At 37.3% G+C, this 25785-nt stretch overlaps 1 protein-coding gene across 1 annotated transcript in view; it reads left to right on the top strand.

The window, feature by feature from the left end:
* The window catches only part of LOC145683113 (neuronal acetylcholine receptor subunit alpha-2-like), an 86195-nt gene that overhangs the window by 26764 nt on the left and 33646 nt on the right, over positions 1-25785 (top strand). Inside the window, exons 4-5 of the mRNA XM_081754474.1 lie at positions 11858-12041; positions 15740-15962. Of these exons, the coding sequence (XP_081610600.1) occupies positions 11858-12041; positions 15740-15962 (407 nt within the window). The remainder of the gene's footprint in view (positions 1-11857; positions 12042-15739; positions 15963-25785) is intronic.

The raw sequence follows: 25785 nt of genomic DNA, 5'->3' as shown, positions 1-25785 counted from the left end.
CCTAGCTTTACAAACGCCCTCAAAATCGTGGTTGTGAGCATTTAAGCGGGCGCACAATATTGTTTCACGTAAAGTAACCAAACTTATAGCTGTTTTTCAACATTAGACAATGTGTATCTCTAACGGCATTGCTAGTTATGGCCTTGCTAAAATGTGTCATGTTCGCACTTTAGGGGGTGTTTACCACTTCCCCACGTTGGCCGATATAAAGAAGCACTTATGTCCTACTTTTGATTCCTTTATTTACTTCAGGAGTTTGAAGCAAATTCCCATTGTGCGTTGCTAGTCTGGCCTTGCACAAATGTGTCATATTGCCCTGTGTTCGCACTTTACAGGGGTATTTAATTTAGCCTCTTCATCCCCACGTTGGCCGATATGAAAAAAAAGCACGTATGTCCTACTCTGGATTTCTTTATTAACTCCAGGAGTTTGAAGTGAATTCCCATTATGCGTTGCTAGTTATGGCCTGGCACAAATGTGTCATATTGCTCTATGTTCGCACTTTAGGGGGTATTCACCCCTTCATCCCCCACGTTGGCCAATATAAAAGATACGTATGTCCTGCTTTTAATTCCTTTATTCACTCTAGGAGTTTCAAGCAAATCGGAGTTTGACACTTGAAAAACCTTGCTTGTAAATCAAATTGTACTTTTAAGGAAGCCCATTTGCATGAAAGTTAGAAATCAGAAACTTGTGTTGGTTTTAAAAGGGTGTTGAAAATTGAAAATGATGATTAAGTAGTTGCAATATGGATGAGAGTGTTTTGAAACGAAATAAAATGGAACCTCTGGTTTAATGGTGTCCGACAGTTATGCCCAGTAAACTAAAGGAGACAGATGATTAATCGAAGTAAATGATTATGAAAGTATTAATGAAATGAAAATGTAGGAGGAAAGGAAAGAAACCCTAGAGAATACATGGACACGATATTGTTCATCTCAAACTCGCTTGACCTAAGATCGAACCAGGGATCCATCGCACCTGAGATGAGCGTATGGAGAGGAGTGTTTGAGGTACGACTTATTTTTGAGGATGAGACAGAGAATTTCTGACCTAGGAGAGGTAAATGGATTTAATGGTAATGGAAAAATAGTATTGAAAGCTAGGTAGCCACGAAACATCAATTGCCGATCACTCCTGTGGACATCAAATTGCCGATCACGATCAAATGGCCTGAATTGAGACCATCTTCTGTATCTGACGAAGTGTGAATCGCAACGCAGGCGTCAGCTGTTGTGAATCATTACGTATAGTCCAAAGTATTATAATACTTATACATTACAATGCGCTTATATATATTTAACTTCGAAATTTAAATGAATTTTACTATAAAACTTAGCGAGCGATACCACCAATCAAACTTATTGATACAAAAGAAACTTCAATTGAAAAGCATCCTTGTTTCGAGGTTAATGGACATATAAGATTAGTGCGAATAAAATATTCATTTGATCTCTAGTTGGAAACTTTCTTCATAACACAACACAAAGGTGGATTAGAGTCACGTATCTAACATCGCAAACTGTACATTTGTAGCAAAACTGACTGGGATATCTAGGCAGTCAGGAGACAATGCGATATTGAATAGGGTCGTGAGAAAGTATACAATGAAGAACACACAATGGTGAATGTTTTTATGGGATATCTACACAGCAAGCCATACAAATATACAAAAGAAAATATATATCAGTGCATTTGTGCCAGGAATAGCGTATGAACGCACTATTCGCTTTTAGTTTGTCCATTTTCGTATTGACACAACATTGCAAAATGAGCACCATGGGCACCATCAAATATCTTGCTCAGCTGAGCCTCTTGGGAACACTGTGGTAGAAGACCCTTGGATAAGTGTTGGTGCCATCACAGATGAAATAGGTATAGACATTACCACCAACATTCGGTGTCTACATGTAATCGGCAAGGTGAAAAAAATTCACATGAGTTGACTCTGAGCAACAAGGATCGTGCTATCTGAAGGTGTGCAGTTCTCTGAGCGCATGGAATGACCTGGAAAGTACCCTATGTCGGATTGTCACTTCAGATTTTTTTTTTTAAATGAATGTGTTATGACAATCGCAAATGGTCAGTTCAATGATTGGATCAGATCAACGACCAGAACGATTTCCTAGGCCAGCCCTCCCTTGATGTTATGCTGATCTATGGTGGGAGTGATCCATCACATAGACTATTCCTCCAATATCTCTCCCACTGACTGTCACCTCTTCCGACAACTCGACCAGTTCTTGCTAGGGAAGATCTCTCCTTGAGGATCTGGCAGTATAACATGAGGTTGAAAACTTCTTCGGATGGTACACTCCAGTCACGGAATACATAATCGTTTTCTGAGTGATTGCATATGTGTGCAGTTAGAGATAATGATTAGGTGTTGTATCTTTTTCTTTCTTTCCTTCTCTTTCTTTCTAGCCTTTAGAAATAAAACACTTGTGGAAGACATTATATTCATACCTACCTGATATTTTTAAACCACTTCAAATCATTAATTTTTTATTAGCTCTACAATGTTTGAAATCGTATTGACATGGTTACCAGGATTCGCACCACCTTTCAGGTTAAGGATGGACACTTTAAATATCTACCTTAAACAGGTTTGTCATCTGTTCTCTGTTGTCTATATAAATCTATAATGCAATTTAATCTGATTTGTTTTCTATGTCTAGTGTTCCAAAATGGCGCCCTCAGAAAAAGAAAAGCTGTTCAAGCGATAAAAATAAAATGAAGATACTATGATAGTACCTAGGTGTAACCTCCGGTGCCTATTTCAGGCTCCAGACCGTATGACAGCGGATAACATTATTTTAGGAATCTATCAAGTAGTTACATTGGTTCTTGCCAGATGGCACTTAAAGCTCTAGACGTTGATACTAACCTCATCTTAGTTCCGTACACGAAAGTTTTTTTTTTCTGAGATCTGACTCTTTTCAGTATGGAAAAATGGCCATCAAGATTTATCACCTTAATAAATTTTTATATATATATATATTAGGATCTAGTGGTCTACTACCATGATTTAACGCTCGCGGCAGATAAGCCTAATTAATGGACTGGTTGCGCCAAACAAGGCATCCTGGCTGTAGTTGCTCCTGTTCGGTCGTATGTTCTCATGTGTGTAGTTCACCGTCAAGATCTGTCCCTTAACATTAACTCGTCTTGGCGATGTAACCCATGTTCACTGAGGAAGTGAGATACGCTCACTGCGCAGCCAGACCGAAGTCCTGAGAGCCTACCAGTTATCTACTGCTTGAGGTGTATTGCTACCGATTCAGTCCTCCCATGCTCTGCAGGCGTTTCGAGGCAAGCTCCTATTGCCCATACCCAGATTCCTGGGATAAGGTCCCACGAGCTGCAGAATTCCAAGGTATGACAACAGTCCGGAAGACTCCAACCTAATCCAGGAGTCCCAGGCATGCCTGAGAGGGCTTATTGATTCCCGGCCCTGTCTACCTCTATTATTCCACGGCAACCGTCTTTGCTTGTTAAGGTACCACACACACGTCGAGATACTCCCTATGTCATTCTGGATAAAATAGTACGTGTTAACACTTTCAATCCGATTGTAGTTCCAGAACGACTGTAAACTTACGTTAAATCCGAGCTTCGTTCGGGAACGACACGGCCATTTAAAATTTAAAATACCAAATAAAAAATTAATTCTGTACGCCGTTTCATTAGCGAAAGAAATTTTGGGTGTTTTGTGAATAATCTACTGGCAACCCTGGTCTAAAAATGCCTTTCATTCATCGTAGGGAGAGAAATAAAGCATTCGTTATCACTATCGCTCCACACGCAAGCGCGATTGATCATTTGTGGGCTTGTAATACCATGGCAGTGGGTACTGTGATGCCCAATAGAAAAGAAATGCCGCGTGCACCATTTGCTAAAAAACTGAAGAAAGGAGAAACAATTTTAATGCAGCGGTACCATCTTCTGGCTATAAAGTGGCGAGATGTACGGGATGTATAATGTCATTAGTACTGCTCATAACCATCAAATGATAGAGCAGCCCACCACAAGAGGAGAGCATCAAAAGGTAAACCCATGTGCTGTAGTTTATTACAACACTTACAAAATAGGTGTTGATACGTCAGATCAAATGCTGTCGTATTACTCCTTTGAAGGGAAATCTGTAAATTGTTGGAAAAAATATTCTTTCGCCTCTTCGATCTGACTAATGTAAATTCGTACATTTTACATAGAAAACTGGCAACGAGCAAAATTGCACTTCGGCACAAATGTGTGATGCAATGTATTTCGTCACGGTACATTTCACGTTTTCTTTACTTATAAGCGTGAAAGAAAGCATTGCAGCATGCATTCTCCGGAGTAGGAGAAACCGTGCTGCTGACGATCCTTAACACTTCCGACATCGCGACAAAGGATTCCGTGTTCACTGCTATCAAGGCTTATCGTTTGCCTACTTTGGACCAATCATCCAGTCAGAGAATATGTCAAAATTCGGTTGATGGCATGTCTGAGAATTTCACCCTGCATAGAATACTCAATGCACCTATTGATCATTGGTGAAATATGCCTTTTTGGATTGCGTATGCCGTCTTCCTTTCCGCTGATAAAGACCACCATCCACAGTTTCTGGAATTCGAAATAGAGCATGTTGAAATTTAACTTTTTCGCGATTTTGAACAGCCCTAGCTCTGAAACTATGGACTTTTCCCCACAGGTCCGTATCAACTTTTTTTTTTTTTATTTTCGTGTAAGGAATCACCTCTTACAGTTTGTTGGTATAGTTCGTTAACAACTTGTATATATATATATATATATATATATATATATATATATATATATATATATATATATATATCGCAAGTTATCCTAAAATGATATGGTGTCCCAATTGATAAAATTCTGTGTGTGCCATAGCCTCATCCACTGACGATGTCTGAACATATTCTCCAGAGGACATCCATATTGAACACAATGGGAAATGTGGCTCCGGATGGAATTATGCAACTGCGCGGGGAAATTCGCCCTCTGGTCTCTCCTGAAGTAATCACTGCTAGTACAGGAACTTTAGGTCAAAATTAGGGGTTTATACAAAAAAATTCATTCAAGCAAGGAACTTTGCACAGTTGTAGTACTTGACCTCCTTATCAATATACTAAAAGTCCCCTAAGATTGACCTTGAGCTTCGGCCGCCATATTGGAAAATGGACACCAATTTTCAGTTTTTCGCCGATAACTCCACAATGACCAGAGATAGTGTAAACTATAAACAGTGATGATATGTAGAGAATGCAAAAGTACACATTTTGGTGTATAATAGATCTATCTATCTTTATTCGTTCAGGATATATGAAGTTTTAAGTTATGGGAACTTTGTTATTTTGTGCAGATAGTATGGTTTCTCCGGCAGAATTCGATCACTATAGATTGCATACTTACTCAACTTGTGCATTAAGATGAAGAGGGTAAAAATACAGATTATATATATATATATATATATATATATATATATATATATATATATATATATATATATCAAGTGGCTTGTAAATCACACAGTAATAACATTTGTAAATCAAGTTTCTATCCGTAAAGTTTAAAATAAATATAATTATTTTGTAATAGACATAAACTTCTATTGAGCATAGTTTATTTTTCTTAGCAAATCCCTAACTTTGACTTAATATTTCTGCAGTGTTTCTATTGTTTTGAAAGGTGCCACTACCTTTCTATATCTAAGGATGCTAAAATACATTAGAATACAAGAACTTATATTGAAAAATATTATTAAAATTGTTCTTAAAAATATGTTCTAAAGTTTGTTCTTTTTTCTATGTAATTTAAATATTAACTGTATACACTGTAAAAAACATCATTGTGTTATTTCAACGACATGCCTATGTGTTAACACAATTGTGTTAAAATATAACACCAACAGGTGGTTAGAACAACTCACTGTCCATTTGGAGTTGTGTGTCAAATGCCGGTAGTTGAAATGACACACAGCCTGTGTGTTAAATTAACACAAGTGTAGAATTCGGTGTTGTTTTCTGCGTGATTGCCAAATATGCTGGCCATCTAATTATAAAGGCTTATGTCTGAACCTTCAGTCAAAGAAAGTACAAAGCAATACTTAAACAAATCCAGGTATTCGCAAATTTCAACTTGCAAACCGCGCGATGTGTTCTCAATTGTTTTGGATAATGTTTCTGAAGAAATATGTCAACAGCGAGAAACAACACCGTATTACGGTGTCACTTCTACACTGCACTAGAGCTCACCAGTCAATACCGTGGTCTGTTTCAAACATGGCGGAAAACCAGTAGAAACACGATTAAGAGGCAAACATACCGTAAGGATATGGATAAGAGTTTCCTATCATTCTTGAAGAAGTTGTTGGTGAAGGTTGTGTTTCGAACAATCAAGAAGTACTTCACAATAAGTGTTGGGGAGGACGACAAAAAAGTTTATGAAGATTTTCTAAATGATGTGTTCTGTAGTTTATTATTCTTATTTTAAAAGTAGAATCTTCGGTAATCGTAAGCATGCACACCACAAGCTTTTCCAACACAGAATAATGGTTCCATCAACACTGCACACGGAGTTATTTCAACACCGAAATAGGTGTCGTAGTAACACAGAACTGAAGTCGAATTAACACCAAAAACGGTGATAATCTAGTGGTCTGACCTTGAATTTTAACACAGAGAGTGTTGATTTAACACCAAAACAATGTTACTTATACGGCTTTGACCTTGAATTATGACACAGATTGTGTGTGAAATAACAAGAAAATAATGTTGAAATAACACAGGGACTGTGTTATATTAATACTTCACATGGTGTAATATTAACACACTACACACTGTGTTACATTCTTCGTGTTGGTGCAATACCGCCACAAGTAACACTCAACATTTTTTCCCACACTACCGACCCTGACATGATGTCGAATCAACACCGGAAGTACTAACACAGATCCGAATTTAACACCGCTCAATACCGGTTGTGTATTATAAACGTAACACACCGCCTGTGTTAAACGCTAACACCATGGAGTCTGTGTTGAATTAACACCGCATAGTGGTAGTTACGCTGGAGCCACTGCTCTGTGTTAAATTTGAGTTGAAATAACACAACCATTTTTTACGGTGTATAATTCATCCTCATTTTGTTGCGAAGTAGGAACATCTGGGTAGTTATCACACGAAACACCCTGGTAATGACCGCTCACGGGCGAATAAGACAGCCCAGCGTTGAGACAAACACAATTCTTCTTACAATTATCTTTACACCCACAAGATATTATGTGCAATAACTCAGAAGTAGCAGGTTCCAGATCTGAGCAAGCCGGCATCAATTTGTTGTTAGATTGTGTCCATGCCCAATATGTAGGCTGCAATGAATTTCCCTTCTATTCGTGCACTTGATGATATACACGAAAAAATAAAACGTGTTGCTTTGTGGCTGCGCTTGTTCGGAGTGGCACTGCGAATTCAAATATGAAACTAAATGTTTATTTACCAATGAGAAAATTGTACTTATAATAATGATGCTCATCAAGGCTCTAGCTTTTCTTTGCGCCATAGAATTGAAGCAGAAAGATTTCACCAGCCTCGGCTATTGTTTCTTTGGTAGACAATCGATCATTGAACACTAAAACTGATACCCTCAAATCTTTATCTTTCTGAAGAAGACACATTGGGCGGTATTCAGAGAAAATTAGTTAATGAAGGGCTAGACACGGAGGGCGGTATTCAGAGAGAATTCGTTAATCAAGTGTTAGTCACAGTCTCATTAGTACCATACTAACTATTTACTAAGGAAGGTGCACTTTTTGGTTTTCAGAGTCTACTTTGAGTACATCTAAAAAGATGATTTGGGTATGATTGACTTATATAACCCCAATGCATCGGGTGAGAAAAATAAATGTGGCAACTACGGAAAAGTAGATCAGCGCATGCGTAGTCTTTAAAAATGAAAACATTAAATACAAAATACGGTCGCACGCTAAACCGTGGGTAAAAGATTAGTCTCTGCTTTAGATTAATTAGTCACATGTGATTAACTTCGCTAAATACTACGTCCTAATCAGAGACTCTGAATACACTTTTGATAACCATCCGTTAGTCAAACCTGTAGTAGGCCTAGGTCATTAATCAGACATCAAAACGACTCGCGCATAACGCCCATTAAGTTTACGCTTTCAATATAAAATTGAAAATGAAATCTTTAAGTCTTACGTCCCACGGTTATGCCGGCTAGGCTATAGAAAACAGTGATGATGAGAAATGAATGAAATGGTGGAATGAAGAATGTGGGAGGAAACGGGAGAAACGAGAATGTCACCAGCCCCAAGAAAACCCACGCACACGGTGTTTGTCCACTACAAAGCTCACTTGGCGTGAGCGGAGATCCCATGCATGCACCAGACATAAACGCTCTATCACTGAGCCACCGTGGCCTCCCTTTCAATATATTTTATCCAAGATTGTATCAAAATCTGTTGGTGCATACAAAAATAACAGTACATCACATATTTCTTCCCCAAATAAGAACTGTTGCTGCTAAATATTAAATATAGTTTTCATTTTCTTAGTCCTAGAGGCAGGCCTTAGAAACCACAAATCACACTTTTTCCTTTGTTCATGCTGTTAACAGAATTAAAAGATCTGTTTCTGACCGATAACAACAGGCACTTGGCATTTTGTATTTTCCAAGGATGCATTAACTATTGAAATATCAGCATTAACTTCTTGGCAAACCTTCACATTTTACTTCAAACAATGACCTACCAAGGCATTTTTAAGGTAATTTTATTATTGCGATTACCTAAAAATTCAGCTTGAGTCCAGGTCGTAACTGAGTTTTCTTCAAAGTGAATTGTTGTCGACCTTGTACGTACTGTTCTCTGTTCCTCGATTCCTTTAGTCGTTGCTAGTTCAGGATATCATAAAAAACAACGATGCAATTTTCACTGTAATGGGATACAATGTATGACATGTAGCAGTCTAGAATATCACATATGTCGCTAGTTTTGGCTAAACAATCGAATGCAGAATGTGGCCTCCATCTAAAACATGAACAGCATTCGTTGATACTTTGAAATTTGTTTCTTCACATTTCAAAGCAGAAACTACAGGTTACTTGATGCCTTTTCTCATTGAGATGTTATCAAATAATGAAGGTGGTTTTGGGAAAAAGTCATATCGGAAGTAATCTTTCAATTCTCCAGTTCCTTTTACGACATAGATAATTCTCTCACTATTGATAACTACGTTATTGTCTTAGATTTTTATTCCTGCATTCATTGAAGCCCAAGGGGTAGCTTTGTTCTACCGTTTCAGTTTAAGAGTACTGAAATCATTTCAATGTACAATTTGAGTAAGTATGCAATCTACAGTGATCTAATTCTGCGTAGCAATCTATAGTACGGAGGAGAAATCGTACTATTTGCGCAAAATAACAAAGTTCCCATAACTTAAAACTTCATATCTCCTGAACGAATAAAGGTAGATAGATATATTATACACCAAACTGTGTGCTTTTCCATTCTCTACATATCATCACTCTTTATAGTTTACGATATCTCTGCTCATTGTGGAGTTATCGGCGGAAAACTTAAAATCGGCTGCCATTATCCAATATGGCGGCCGAAGCTCAAGGTCAATCTTAGGGGAGTATTAGTATATTGATAAGGAGGTCAAGTACTGGAACTGTGCGAAGTTCCTTGCTTGTATGAATTATTTTTTGTTTTCGCAAAATTCCTGCACTGTGCAACCAATTAATAAAAATCGGCGCAAGTTATACCATCTTTCAAGAAAATTAGCTTCTTTAATATTTTCTTTATATGTATTTGTTATGCTTCTGTTAGGTTTTGAATATACAGACGCTAAAAAAGCGGCTTTAGAAACGAGAAAAAAATTAGCGTTATATTGTTTGACTATAAGGACGTTAAATACGCAGCATTTGATTTTCTGCAACAAAATTAATTTTCCTTTCTCAGTTTTGGATGTAGACACGCTTGAAATAGGACGGACGTTCTTTCTTAATGATTAGAAAGTGAAAGTGGCCGGGAAATTAGAAAATGAGGAACTTATCCTTTGTTGACAAATCGGCTTTCTATTATTGGCTAGTTTCATTTAATATTCGGCGGGCACCATTAGTACAAAGATGAATTATTCCAATACTACCGGATGTCAGTGACGAATTGTTGGGATCGGTTGGTGGAAAGCTCCTTAAGAAGAATCTCGTTGGCAGCTCTCGTATAGTCAAGCTCCCCAACACCAACTTCTTGTTAGTCTCAATTTTATATTTTATCATTCACAACAATCACCTTTGTAGTATTACACTAAATTTTGTACCTTGCAAGGGAAGCGTTCCGAATCACAGGCAAAGACGGATGGTCGATCACTATCAACTTTAGCAGCGGACAACCACTATAGTGTACAACACGTAAGAAGGGATCGACGTCAAATAGCGTGTGCAACTGCAAGTGCATTTAATAGGAATACAAGTCGTCCAATCTCACGCTTCACAGGGGCACACCAATTACATCTTTGCCAGACATCTATTACTTTTTGTTCCATTGACACCTAATATCGGCGGAACCATTGGTAGTAGTTCCAAGAACTTCAGGACTGGACAGGGGAAGAGTGTGTCTCGCACTCTTCTCAGTTAAGACCAGATTCCGTGCAAGCACTAATTCCGACCGTACACTCACACAGTCAGAAATGGGAAGACATAATAAACTCAGGGAAAATTGTCGAATGTGATCATTTTGGTGGTACATATGTACTAGAGCGGGGATGCTTAAATGCTTAATGTTGTATGACATACCAACAACCAACGTGCTGAACGTGGCGCACTCACCGGTCAACGTTATTTTAACACTGTGCTCCTTCCCCACGTGCGTCCTTCCAGAGGCACAATTCGCAACAACTTTATCTTTATGAGTGATAATGTGCGCCTGCATCGAACAGTGCAAGTGACGAATGGACGGATCTACCTGTTCCCCTGACTTGAATCCCATCGAGCACACGTGGGATGCTATAGGTTTACATCCTACAGCACATATCAATGCACCAAGAATCACCGAGCAGTTGTCAACAGTGCTCTTGGAGGAGTGAAACAACTTTTTATCAACCTTATGAGTAGCATGAGAGCATGTTGCAGAACATACATTGCTGTCCACGGGAATTACAAACTCTTCTATTTCACTTCTTTTGTAATGTCAGAGGGGTCATTCTGAGTAGCAGTACATTCAGTGTAAGTTATTGTTACTCCATAAGTGTCATTCTTATTCTTATAATCACGTGTTCCTTCCTGTTGTTTCATGTATTATACTATAACACTATTTTCTATGTATGATTCAAGTTTTACCAATCCATGCCATTTGGGAGTGACACAGCATGCGAAACGCACGTACTTTCGTCCTTAAGTTTTGAAGACCAGTGTATAACTTGTAATGGTGCTAGTAGATACGATTAACCTCAACGTTTACCAATTTTAACTGACACTTGAAATGAATCAATGTAACTACTTAATGGTTTTTAGATTAATGCTATGTCCTAATTTATCTACGACGTTGAGCTATAATCAACATTTTTGTTCCTGTAGCGTCTGAAAGGCACTCCGGAGAATCTACTGATACAGTATATAACGTTCTTGCATTGTGTGGGTCTGTTCAACAGTTTTCTGGTGCTCGCGGGCGTCATTTTTAAAACACAAGGGTTACTTCTTATAATGGTCACCAATTCGGTATTAAACTGAAGTAATTACAGATATATATATATATATATATATATATATATATATATATATATATATATATATATATATATAATATGGTATTGATTTTGAATTTATTTGTTTACAGTGGTCAAGGTGGTTACACCGCTGATATAATAAACACAAATGTCAAAGTTGAGAATAACGGTCGAGTGACTCTTTTGTCGCACGCATTATTTCACAGCGCTTGCAGTGTAGATGTCACGTATTTCCCCTTGGATAAGCAGACATGTCCTCTGAGATTTGCTTCATGGACATACGACAGCAGCCAGGTACGTGAATCTTCTTCAAACTAAAAGGTAAAAGTTATTCTTGAAGAATAAAGTATTTTAAAATTTGTTAAATGAACGAAGTGTTAAATTTTACGTTGTATTCGAGAAAAATCTAATGGAAGCTTCATACGTTGTTCGAGCTATTGTTTCTGCCTAGTGCTGGTTGGTGAGGCATCATGAATAAACCGAAACAAGTAGCAATTCCAAGGGACAAGATCAGGCCTATATACATGGCTGTAGTCGATAGTACCTTCTACTTCGAGAGGTACAGTAGGGCCTACTTTTGTTTCGTTTATATTGTTTATTTAATCGGGCTATGATTCCAGTGATATCAAGGATAAATATTAACAGACCAAAACCATATTCATGAAGAAATTATATGTCGACAAAAAGCAGGGAATTCGTCTTATTGTTCATTTCAAAATCCTTTGTCGTCGCGAATTCTGCCGAGGAAATTGAAGCTTAAAATATATAATACGATAATCATGCCTATTGTAGTGTATAGTTGCGAAAGATGGATGCTTACTCTGAACGTAAACTGATAGTATTTGAAAACAAGATCCTGAGACGAATATGCAGACCCAAGAGAAACGTGAGGGAATCGGGAATGGCGGAAACTTCATAACGACGAACCACGTAATTTATACCGTTTACCAAACATTGTAAGGGTCATCAAATGTGAAGGCTCAGGTGGGTAGGTCATGTAGCCAGAATGGAAGAAAGTAGGAACGTTTTCAACTTTTAACTGGATATCCAATCAGAAAATGACTATTAGGAAGACCTAAGCGCAGATGAAACGACAATATTAAGATGGATCTCGCAGAAATAGAAATACAAAGTAGAGTCTGGATCCAGTTGGCCAAGGATAGAAATCAATGGAGAGCTTCTGTGAACACGACATTGAATTTCCGGGTTTTATAGGCCATAGATTTAGTTTGGTTAGTTAGTTACGACTCCAGTGATGACATGACTATATCATGTTCTTTTTTATCCTAATATTGGCCAGTGTTCAAGTATGTTCATCATGCGAAATATCCATTTTTCTGGCTACTCTGCGACCACAAAAGATAGAGGGGGAAGGGAAAGAAAGAAAAAAAATGGAAAGATTAGTTGAGCTCAGTCTCTGTCCAAGTTGTGTTGTTTTGATTAGTGCAGTGGTTCTCAAACTTTCCGATAACGCGGACCCCCTGTGCATTCGGAAAGTGATCCGCGGACCCCTTGTTCATTCGGAAAGTGATCCGCGGACCCCCTTGCAATGCTATCTGAAATTTCACATGGTATTAAAAACTATACTGATTAGAATTACCACTGACAAGAAAAAGATCAAGAAAAATATTGCAATAAGTAATTTGTTCTAAAGATGCATGATTGTTTCTTAGTGAACGAAATTTCAATTGAAAATACGGTAACCTTCAAGACTGAAAATCAATGTACTTTAAAAAAAAAAAGAAAAAAAAGAAAGGAAATTCTCTTGATAAACAATGTTCCCAAATGTGGGGTCACTAATATGAACAAGGAAATTCATTCTGTTTTTTTTTTTTTTTTTCATAATTCCACTGAAATCCGAAATAAGTTTTGCCGCCATTAATCTTAGGTCCGATTCCACATTAAGACGATTTCGCTTTCTATTAAGGCTTTAATACTGCAACGAGCAAAAAAGGTCTGTTCACATAAGTAAGTGATAGGGAAAAGCATCAAATGTTGCAATGCCTTTTTAGACAACTCATCATACTCACAGGGTAGAACCTTAGTAAAGTAGGAAAACATTTAAATTTACAAACCTAAGTATAATTTCTAATTGGTTTCTTTTTATTAACTGAAATAATAATACTTCTTGCAAAACAGCTGTGAGTTCTATTTTATTATAACACATTTCAATGTTTAGGCGTCGCGAACCACCTGGCCACGTCCTACGGACCCCCAGGGGTCCGCGTACTCCACTTTGAGATGCACTGGATTAATGAATATCAGTCTCTACTCCTCATCATACTTTTTTTTTTCTGGTATATCGGATGCAATTTTCTTCGTTCTTTCTCGCAATGAGTTGTTTTCTTCTGAATCTTATGTTCATTTATGTAATTAATGTTGTGGTTTAGCGAAGGAGTATTAAGAAAGTAGCAAAAAATGCTTTGAGATTATAAAACAGTATCACAACCTTAATATTTTAATGGAATTTTAAATGGTATATGTGTTTTTTTATATTGTTAATTAAAAATTTATTTTCTATTGTTATATGTCTGTTATATGTGTTCATAAAGTAGAGTATACCCTATGAAAATTTTAAGCCTACCTGCTTTGACTATATGCACGGTCTGACATTACTTCGATGTAACAAAGTTTTTTTTAAGTTTTCTAGCCGAGTCGTACTTTTGACTATCTTGTTGGAGCAGTTCACGTTTTCGGTTCACCAATGCAGGGTATTTTTGGCTTATGTTAGTGCATCATATGCGTCTGCTTCAACTATTCTAGAAAAATCGGCACTGATAATGCAACTATAAGAACGAACTCGAAGTAAAATACCCTATCGTGGTTTCACCACACACAGAGCATGATTTTATGTCCAAAGTGACCCTGTTTGAAGACCGGTTCTGGAAGTTGGTCCTTGCTTATCCACTATTTTTTACATCTGGACTTCGGAAAGAGCATCCAATTTTCACTTTTCGTCGCAAGTGACAATCCGTTTTGGGAAACTACATCATGCGGATTTTACAACAATTTTTGGCACACATCTATTCTTCTTTTCGTCTGAGCTAGGGTCAATTTATGTGGCACACTGTTGCAGCTCTTGACGAATTTCCCGAGTTCGTGAAGGTGACGTACTACAGTCGACTGGGAGATGTTGTGTTGGTTTCAGAATCGTCGTGTGCTGGTGGATGGAGTTTCCCCCATGGCATGTCATTTGACCTCAGAATCCGTTATGTGACTCGGTTGGACCATTACTGATCTTAGACATTTTTACAACATGCACGAAATTTCTGGAACCACGAGTTGCTGTGCTGTGGTTCACTGTATATCTCCCTTTAGCATGTCATGTTTCGGATTGCTGCCGCATCCTTATACCCAAGTTTGAATTCATACGGTAACAGTTCACGTATCAGACGTTGTTGAGCACTCATCGTCACAGGCACTGAAAACTGACTGAAAATATTGACAGAGTGGCGGCCACCGTGTTAAGTAGTCCGCTTGCCACACTATCTTTGGGTCAGTTTGACCTTGTGTTTACGGTCGATACGGCGTATGCACGCGCCTGTTGCTTGGGTTATGGAAATATTGCAAGACTTATGGCTTCCTCTGTAATTGTTTCACATATGCAAATTACTCTTGGAAAAAGGACTATACTGAAAGGAAAAAATAATTATCCAGGAAATTTAGGAGGGTTGTAGGCAGAAACGACTGCAGGATTGTTCCCAAGGTGAAGCAATAGATTGACAAAAAGCTATTGACAAAAACATAAATACCTTCATGCACGTGTACTTCATGTTAAACAATTGATCTATATTTGTATAACTTTATCCACTACAGAAAATATGTTAAATACTTCAATTTCGAAGAACTGAACCTGCTGCCAGCGCTCATGGTTGTAGGTGCCATGTCTCTGGGTACGTCCCGTCTTTGTGATGAACAATTTCCACTAATTGTATAAAAAGCATTGAAATTTCAACTGATTTTCTGATCTTCTCTGCTATCTATTTAAACAGGTCGATCTTTGGTACAGTGAAAAAAGTAAGTCAAATATGCTGATGGGGTTTAATGAGAATAATGAATACAGTTTGGAGTCTCTTGAAGGAGAAAGATACCTCTTTCATGATCCATGTTGCGAGTCACCTCTCGTCTCCATTACTTTCTTCGTAACCTTCCGCAGAAGACCACCTTTCTACTTATTGACTTTTGTCATGCCTTGTGCTCTTATCAACGTAATTGGTAAGTAAACATGTGTGGAGCAACCCAAATGAAATCGACCAATGATGGTTAATGACAAAATTTACTTTTTTATTAATTTTTTACCTAAGTTTGTACCACATTCAGGGAGTTGAAAACGAGTATTCATTTGCTTTTTAGCCCCGCAGGTTTTCTTGTAGCGGCCATTTTGTATAGACGCCTGAGCGTATTTTGAACTTTTCAGAGGATTTCGTTAAACGCTGTAACTTTTTAGATTTTAAAGATAATGAGTTCAAACCAAAACCATATGAAAGGAAATGGAATGGACAACATTCTGTGTTCTGTTCACATTAAGACGTACTTCAGAACGTTGAAAGAAAAAGCTCTGAACATTGAGGTTGGAAATATAGAAATGGCCATTTTGGAATGTACATTTTGACACAAAATAAATGAGACTTGCCTTCAATTTTTTTTGTCTAAATAGAGACTAAATAGCAAACAACGTCCCAAACAAGTTTCAGATCTGAGAACCATATACTTGATTTTTTGGGAAATTTTAAACATTGCAAATTTTCGAAAATCGAGTAATTTAACCATCAAATATCTCAGGAAGGACACAAGTAAAAAAAATCTCAAATTTGCACAAAATAGATGATAATTGTTCAGTAACAAGTGGGTAAAATTGCATCACTGAGACTTGAGTAGTTTCTGAGTTATAAGTTTCTTCTTCACTGGGACTTACTTAATATCATGAAGCACCATGAGAAGTGGATATAAACTTTGTATTAAAAGTCAAAATAATACGATAGTAATGTTTAATGGGTAAGGTTTTGTTAAATGGATTCAGGATTCCAAAAATTCTGACAGGATTCACCATTCCATTTTCGGTTTTAGCGTTGATTGCTATGGAGCAAAAACAATGAATGATAGCGAAAAATACATATACATATGAATTCAATGTAACAACAATATACCGTGTTTACTCGCATAATAGTCGCACTTTTTATATCAAGTTTTTAATGCGAAAATCCAGCTCCAAATATTACACGAGAAAAGCTACCATTCAATTATTGCTACGATCAAAACAATTTTGTTGATACATACAGTATTATATCAACATAAAAAAAAATAAAATATAGCCTACACACAGTAAAATATTAAAACTTGTAAAAAAAATAATAAATTCGTATCTTACCGATTCGTGGTAGACAAAAATGTCTTCTTGGCATTGGCACAAAAGAGCGATATATTTTCATAATCTGGAAACACATGAATAACAACTATGTAACACCACAAAGAAGAAACAAATGCGCACAATAAGAGTTAGAGCTGTCCATACGTGCAAAAGGCACTATTCACTCTCATCTGAAGTTTCACTTTCTGTCATATCTGACGAATCTGGTTAACTGTTCCACAGAGCATCATCTTCACTTTCGCACTAAGTCTAAACAAAACTTCCTAACTTTGAACTAGCCGACTGATGATCAAATTTTCAGCATAGATGAGGTTCGGACCTAGAATGATTTTCATCTTTTGGCTTTTATAGTGCAATGTAAGGAAGGGGAGAGATATATAGAAAATGAAAATGGAAGAGGCTGTCTTTGTGATTCCATCATTCTTGAACCACCTGACCGATCTCGATCAAATATTCAACATAGATGAGATTCGGAAAAAAAAAATGAAATAAAATCTTTAGTTTTACGTCCCATGGTTATGCTGGTTAGGCTAAAGGAGACGGTGATGATGAGAAATGAAGAAAGTGGGAGAACCCCGAGAAAACCCACGAGCACGGTGTTTGTCCACCACAAAGCTCACACGGTGCGAGCTGGGATCGAACCAGGGACCCCAAGCCCCGGAGGTGAACGCTGTACCACTTTTTTTTTTTTTTTTTTAAAAAAAAAAGTTAACTGACTCACCGAACGTGCCTCAGAAACTTGAACTACTTATTACTAATTTTACTTGCTTTACTCACTTTATCTTGCTTTTCCAGTGATCTAGAACGACAGGGACACGAACACAGAAACATCGAGGACAGTTAAAATCACAAAGGCTCTCCCACCGGGAATTGAACCCGGGACCCGTACACCAAAGGCGCACGTGCTAACCACTGAGCCATCGCGCACCCTCGGATGAGGTTCAGAGCTAGGATGGTTTCTATCATATCATTTTGACGTTGCAACTTAGAGGGAGGGAGGAGACATTTATAATTGATCAAAAATGACCGATATTTGTGTCGAATCTAGTTTCCGGGGTCGCTGAGTTGACAGTGACACTTTCGTTCCCGTTTACATCCACATTCTGCACCACAACTTGGAGAAAAAGTGATACATAAAATGATTAAAAAAAAATCATCAATATTAGTATCGAATCCATAGTTTTCGGTGTCACTGTGATGAACAGTGACAGTTTAGATGAAGTTTAAAACCAAATTCAGGCACGCACATGGGGGTAGGAGGCGGGGAAAAATATAAAAATGATCAAAAATAACCTATATCAGAGTAATAATAAAAGTGACTGACTAACATAACATATTATTTTTTCTTAATTTAACCCAGCGAAGTGGGTAATTGATGCTAGTAGAATATAAAAAAAAAAAAGTCGTTGTTCTTGAAGACAGAAGGGGACTCATATAGTCGCCATATGAAAGTGAATAGTCATAATGCTTCGGTGTTGTTTCGCCACTTCTTTCCCTGTTTTAAATTATTTGTGTTTCTCCCCCGAGTTGGCTTTAGATCACATCACTTTGATTAAACGGCGTATCCTAAGTGAGTAGGAGATTCAAATTGATACCAAATCGGTTTTTTATCTTTACTCTTTTACTGAAATGTGTATCCTGAAGAGGGAGTGGTTCAAACACTTTACATAAACCAGGGTCACAACTAAGTTGAACAAGCGGGGCTCTCACTCCGAGCATGTGGTTGATAGGGTACCTAAAGGGCAATATGCACACATTGAGGGGGCGATGGATTTTGTGCTTACCCCGGGTGACGAAAATCCTAGTTGCAGGCTACCATAAACGTATTCTTCCCGCTCGGAGAACGGACATTTCAGCAAATAGTATATATTGTTGAATGTAAAACGATTTTAACGATTATTCTTTAATACTTATAATAATGTAACATAGAAAACTGTATTCCTATACGCTGAAATTGTTTCAAAAGTTCTAGTATAATTTTATAAAATAATACAACATTTCAAGCTGGTAGGCATGAATAATTTAAAAATGAACTTTTTCTGCATTGTCTCCCATCCACTGAGGTCTCCTGGAGATGTTGTATCCTGCGATTTATTCCACCTGACAAACGCAGCTGACATGCTTAGCTTTCCTGTGATTACATTTTGTAAAATTCAACCGTTCTATGGAAAACACAAAGTAATAATAATATCAACTTTCATTACAGAATTCAATTATTCTTTACATTTTTCATCAAGCTCAAAACACAATGAAATGTGATGTCTCTAAATAAAATAATACAGTAAGTTTTAAAGGTTTTAATTATATATAAATTTAGATTTAAAAGTTTCACATGTTTGCTACAACATACAATATTTTGTAAATGACGTGCACCTGAAACTAACTACACAGAATACACAAAAGTAATTATTTTTTCATATTTTAATTTAGTTTTGATAAAAGCACCTTGTAATATTCATGTTAAGTCGGATATAACAAGCACACCGCCATATACATACATTTGCGATAATTCTCGAGTGGATATATATCAAGCGCACACGTGCATAAGTGTTCTCGTTACTGTCATGATTTTTTTTTTGCTTAGTATTATATATATATATAAAAAAACAAAATTTTTTATGAAAGAAGTTATATCAGAAGACTAGAAGGCAAGGATTCTCTACACAGAGAGGGAAGTGGTAAAGTACTGAGGAAAGGAATAGAAAATAAGAGTGTTGGAGCGATTTCGTAACCTCTCGACAGAACAGGAAGTTAAATGAGAGCTTATTGATAACCTCTTGACAGGAGAGGAAGTTAGATCAGAGCTTATTGATAACCTCTCGACAGGAGAGGAAGTTAGATCAGAGGTTATTGATAACCTCTCGACAGGAGAGGAAGTTAGATGAGAGGTTATTGATAACCTCTCGACAGGAGAGGAAGTTAGATGAGAGGTTATTGATAACCTCTCGACAGGAGAGGAAGTTAGATGAGAGGTTTTTGATAACCTCTCGACAGGAGAGGAAGTTAGATGAGAGGTTATTGATAACCTCTCGACAGGAGAGGAAGTTAGATGAGAGGTTATTTATAACCTCTCGACAGGAGAGGAAGTTAGATGAGAGGTTATTGATAACCTCTCGACAGGAGAGGAAGTTAGATGAGAGGTTATTGATAACCTCTCGACAGGAGAGGAAGTTAGATGAGAGGTTATTCATAACCTCTCGACAGGACAGAAAGTTAGACGAGAGGTTATTGATAACCTCTCGACAGGACAATCCATGTTTTTGTACGAAGAACCAATTTTCGTATCCCATGAAATTATTACCCTCTATTTTTTTTGTTTCACTGATAAAGTCAGATGTTACATTATACACAGGTCAGTCATAGGTTTTTCACTTTCTAGTATACAACATACCTGTATTTATTACAGTACAATGAAAAGAGGTTAACATTTAAAATATAGTCCCTGGTGTTGGACTGTCTGCAGACATTTTCCTGTCAGCTCCTCGAATTCATGTTGGTACTAGGCCTTGTCCTTCGAGACTAAGAAGTTAGTCATTACTATTTGTACCTCCTGCTGCTTGGTTTAAGCATCGCGATCTCAGGAAGTGAGCCACCGACCAAAACATATAATAATCCAAATTCGCAAGGTCAGGATGTCGGGTATGAGATCAGATCAATGATACCAAGTTAATGAATTTTGTGTTGCGCTTTAGGAGCTTAATGTGGATTATCGTTATCCTGTTGCAGTAGGGCACACTTTCCGGTCATCAATGCAGGATATTTTGGGGGGTCGTGAAGAGTATATTCACTCCAACTGTTGGAATGAAGCTTGACATTGATGTTACGACCATTAGAAACGAACTCGAAGTGAATTATCCTCTCATAGTACACCACACACGGAGCTTTCCCTTATTCTCAAAACGTCCCTATTTGAAGACGGGATCTGGAAGTTGGCCTCTGCTTATCCACAACTTTCGCATAATCAGATTTCAGAAAAAAAAAAAACACTTTTCGTCGCACGTGACAATCAGTTTCGGGAAATGTATATCACGTGAATTTTGCAGCACTTAGGAAAATACATCAACTTTCCTCTTTCCCTAAAGCGGGGTGAACTCATATCGCACAATGCAGCAGCTCCTGTTGATTTTCCCGAGCTCGTGAGGATGACACAATTGAGCGGACTGGAATATACCAAATTCATTTGACAATCGTTGTGTGATGGTGGATGGGTTTTCCTCAATTGCGTGTCGTAAAACCTCAGAATCTGTAATTCTGGAGCGGTCGAACTTCAGCTGATCTTCGACTTTCTGACAACCAGCATGAAATTTCTGGAACCTTCCAGTTGTTGTGCTGTGATTAACTGAACCGGTCTTTTTCCATAACAAATTATTTTCATTTCTACCGCAGTGTTGTGCCTGAGTAACAACTCACGTATCACACGCTGTTAACCAATTATCGTCACTGCTACTGACAAAGTCATTAAAGAGACTGACGGAGTAGAAGCCTGCGTGTTAAATAGTTAGCTTCCCGCACTACCTCTTGAACGAGTTCGACCTTGTACTTACGGTCAATCACAGCGTATAGATAAGACTGTGTTTTATTTGGGGAAATATGGCACGACTTATGACTCAGCTTATACATTATTTAATCTAGACATCATTGTCTTAGAAGATGCACACTGAGAAAAAGATGTAACATACGTACGTAAAATCGTATGTTACATTTGAAAATTCGGTAGTTTTTGGACTTAACGTACAGCAAACGTATAACTGAAAACACATGTTTTATAATACTTTCTGTATAAGTGTTCCATCTGTATGTACTTTCCGTATGAAACAATATAGGCGATCAGGATCTCACATACAAATGGATGTGTATAACATATAGCTGACCTAGGTAACCTACATATATACATATAATATAAGGAAGACTGTTAGATATCAGACATCGTGCAACAGCATGATGTAACATCTAAGGGCAGTACCTATGTAGCATACGAATAACGTATTCTCCGTACTGATTTCTGTAGTAAGCAAGCGGATTCCGTATTTGTACAATATACCACTGTCCGGAGAACGGATTTTTCTCGGTTACACTTGCTCTAAGCCCGGTTGTTTTCCGTCTGAAAATTTGATGAACATTACCTAGGAAATGATTATTCTCCTATCGGCTTCTGCTAATTTTAAAGACAATATCGAATATTACACTATTAAAGAACATCAATGTATGTTATCTCCGAAAAAAAAACAATCATTTTGGATCGCCTGATTTCTGAAAAAAATTTGATCCTCCGTCAATTTTCCGGTCACGTCAAAGAAATACTAGGTGTTATAATATTACTTATTATCATTCAATATCATCTCTTAACAGACGCACTCAATCTAGGTTTTCCTGCTTGTTATTGTAAAATTTGATACTTTGATCGTAAGTAACTGTTGCTTCTGTCTCTCTCTCTCTCTAGTTTTACTTATTAATTCTGGAATATGAAACGTCTTTGAATGTTATCTCCGAGGAGACGCATTTATTTCTGGCCCACTTGGTTTCTGGTTTTCAAGATATGGACCTTAGTCGGTGTCTAGTAATTCAAAGTCGATGCCCTATGTTAGAAAATTAATATTCATTTCATATTACATCTTTGCCGTTGTTACTAACTATGAGATTTCTCGTTTTCTAACCTTAAATGTAACGATGACGGTAAAATTTGCTAGGAAATGTTTAGGAAAGTATTACATCTCATCAAAGTTTCGACTGAAAGCAGGTGGGTTCAAGATCTACAAATATTACTACATTTGACCCATTCCTTAGTAACCAATCAGCACGTCAAATTTTCACATAGAAATAGGATGGGATGAAAATGATTTCGTCTTCTGAGATATACAAAAAAAAAAAAAAAAAAAAAAAAAAGAGCTTATTTTCTCTCGCCTTTGAAGTAAACGAAACTGGCAAGTAGGTTAATCTATATATTAAAATGCTAGGTTTATATCTTTGTCTTCAAAGAAAAGTTTATATGTTTGTCTCCAGTCCTTTCGAGCATGATATCTCGAAACCCACAAGTGATAGAAACGTGCCGTTTTCGCTGACCAATTCCAAATTTTGTGTACATTGTCCAGTTTTAATTGAATATTTCAAAAACGTGTCCGTTATTTCTTTATTAAATTTTCTAGGGGTACACTGGAAGTATTGAAATTTTAAAAATCATCATATCCTATGAGTTATAGCCCTACATTCCAACTTAGCATTGTTGTATACAGGGATTATATATCTCTCAGCATTTGTTTCATGGCCAAATGATAATGAAAAATGAAGGATAAGTCCATTTCTCCAGTCTAACAAGGATAGGCATGGGCGCGAGACCAAACGAGACGAGAACTGAAACAAGTCTCGTCTCGTCTCGCAAAATCAAAAGCTGTTCTCGTCTCGCGTCTCGTCTCGTCTCGCAGACCTAAGTTCTCGTCTCGCGTCTCGCAAAATTTTGGAAGTCTCGTCTCGCGGTCTCGCGCGAGACTTCTCGCGTTGGTCTCGCGGTCTCGCAAATCAATACTGGAATAATATAGTCTTCATTCGACCCTTTTAAAATAATGTATACTCAAAGTTTACATAGTTTTGTTTCATAGTTGCATTGTTACACAATGCTTATCCATTCATTCCGATTCACAATGACTGATTTTACAGCCCACATTCTCGGTATTAAAAAATGCCAGTTTTCTGTAGTCTTTGTCTATGTAAAGTATGAACGAAATCGGCATGTTACATTTGAGTAATCTTACTTGCAAGATAAAACTTTCAAATAACTTGGTAAGAACGGTAACTCAAATAGTCGTATTTATAGTAAACATGCAGCGTTAGTAATATATATTTCACAACTTAAATGCACTTTCATCTCAATACAAACCGTCTTTCGCAAACTGAGGAATGGAATGAAATTCACGCAACGAACCAAGCTCATCTGAAATAATATTTCAAACTGTTTGCAATCTGAAACACTAGCTTTTTCCTCAAAATCAAAACAAAACCATAAAAAAGTAGTGGAGTACCGACAGCATTTTTCTCCCCAGTGACGACGCCAGCTTTAAGTTCTTAGGGGGGCAGATACATTTTCAGGGGGGCGGCTATTTGCCATGCCAAATATGACATATTTATTACGTTTGACTTATTTTACATTACATTGTGTAATTTCGTTGCTGTTTTTATATTAGACCGATATGATTATAACTTAAACTTATTTCAGGTAAAGTTTGTAACTAACAAATAAGTAACGTCTGCATATGAAATATTTTTCAATGAAACTTTTGAAATCCAAACATAAATTGAATTACTTTCGCGTATGCTAAGAGTAACACATTCGTCCAGTACTATATGCTACGCATCTCTCTCTCTCTCTCTCTCTCTCTCTCTATATATATATATATATATATATATATATATAGGGAGAGAGAGAGAGAATTTACGAGGAGTTGCTGAAAATATCCTAGTCCAATCCAGAAGGAGTGTAGGTACTAGGTAGAAAAATGAAACCGCAGTTTAGAAAAACATATCTCTGTATGTACAAATACAAATTTGCATATTAATAATGAAATTCCTATTGTTTCTCAGGCTTCTGAAGTGATTATGTGTACCCAAACAGATAATTTCACGAACATTCAGATCCTAACTGTTATACCATTTTTATTCCACCAAGGAAAGTCACCGAAGTAAATTAATTAGGAAATCAGTACCACCAAGGGTCTCTCCTCCGTTATATACAATGGTGAAGAAGTAAGTGGCTTAGTATGAACGTGGTGATTTCTCAACAAATAATGTTTTACATCCACGATGATTAAAAGCAATGACTCTTTCCGAAATCATGGATGCAATATGTGACATTGTTCTTGAAAATTGCAGCATTTCAGTCAGTGGTGGATATAGCCCGGGGCCGGAGGGCCTAGGCCATCCCAATTTTTGAGTGACAAAAATAATTTAAGCTATTGTTTATATACTTTTTAAAGTGTATAGTAAACTCACGATATACATATTATAGTCTGAGGTCTGGCTGCACCCCGCTTTCTCAGTTTTTACCTTCTCAGCAAAACTTGTGTCAGAGATTCTGGGCATTTCTTTGGAACTCGTCGGTAGCATAATTCAGAATGGCTTGGGTATGCTCAAGTTCTCGACATAATGGGTTCCCAAAATATTTGTCAGGAGAATAAAAGAGTGACGGCATTAAGAGAAATCTTCTTTCAATTTGACCGTAATGCTGATCAATTTCACTCACGAATAGTAACCATAGATGAAATATGGTTGTACCACTATGATCCTGAATCGAAACAACAGTCAATGGAGTAATAGCGCTCATTTCTCCAACGCCCCAAGAAGTTCAAGACACAGAAGTAGGTTGAGAAACTGTTTGCAACATTCTTCTGGGGTAAGTATGGAGTCGTACTCATAGACTACCTCCGCAACGGTCAAATAATTAATCCAGAATCTCTACATTCCTTACAAAACTGAAAGAAAAAATCAAATTTCAACGCACTGGAAAATGAAAAGAAAGGAATTGTTTTTTTTTTTTTTTCAGGAGAATACATCTGTCCATCAAGCCCCTGCCAACACAACTGACATTGCATAATCTAGGATTTCAATGTCTAGATCATCATTATTATTCCGCAGATTTAGCTCCGTCTAACTATTACGTGTACTTATTTCCCAAACTTAAAT

Source organism: Thermobia domestica, chromosome 4 (genome assembly GCF_964235325.1).
Source record: "Thermobia domestica chromosome 4, izTheDome1.hap1.1, whole genome shotgun sequence".
NCBI lineage: Eukaryota > Metazoa > Arthropoda > Insecta > Zygentoma > Lepismatidae > Thermobia > Thermobia domestica.
Note: the sequence above shows the minus strand (reverse complement) of the source record. Positions and strands in the feature narration are given on the sequence as shown.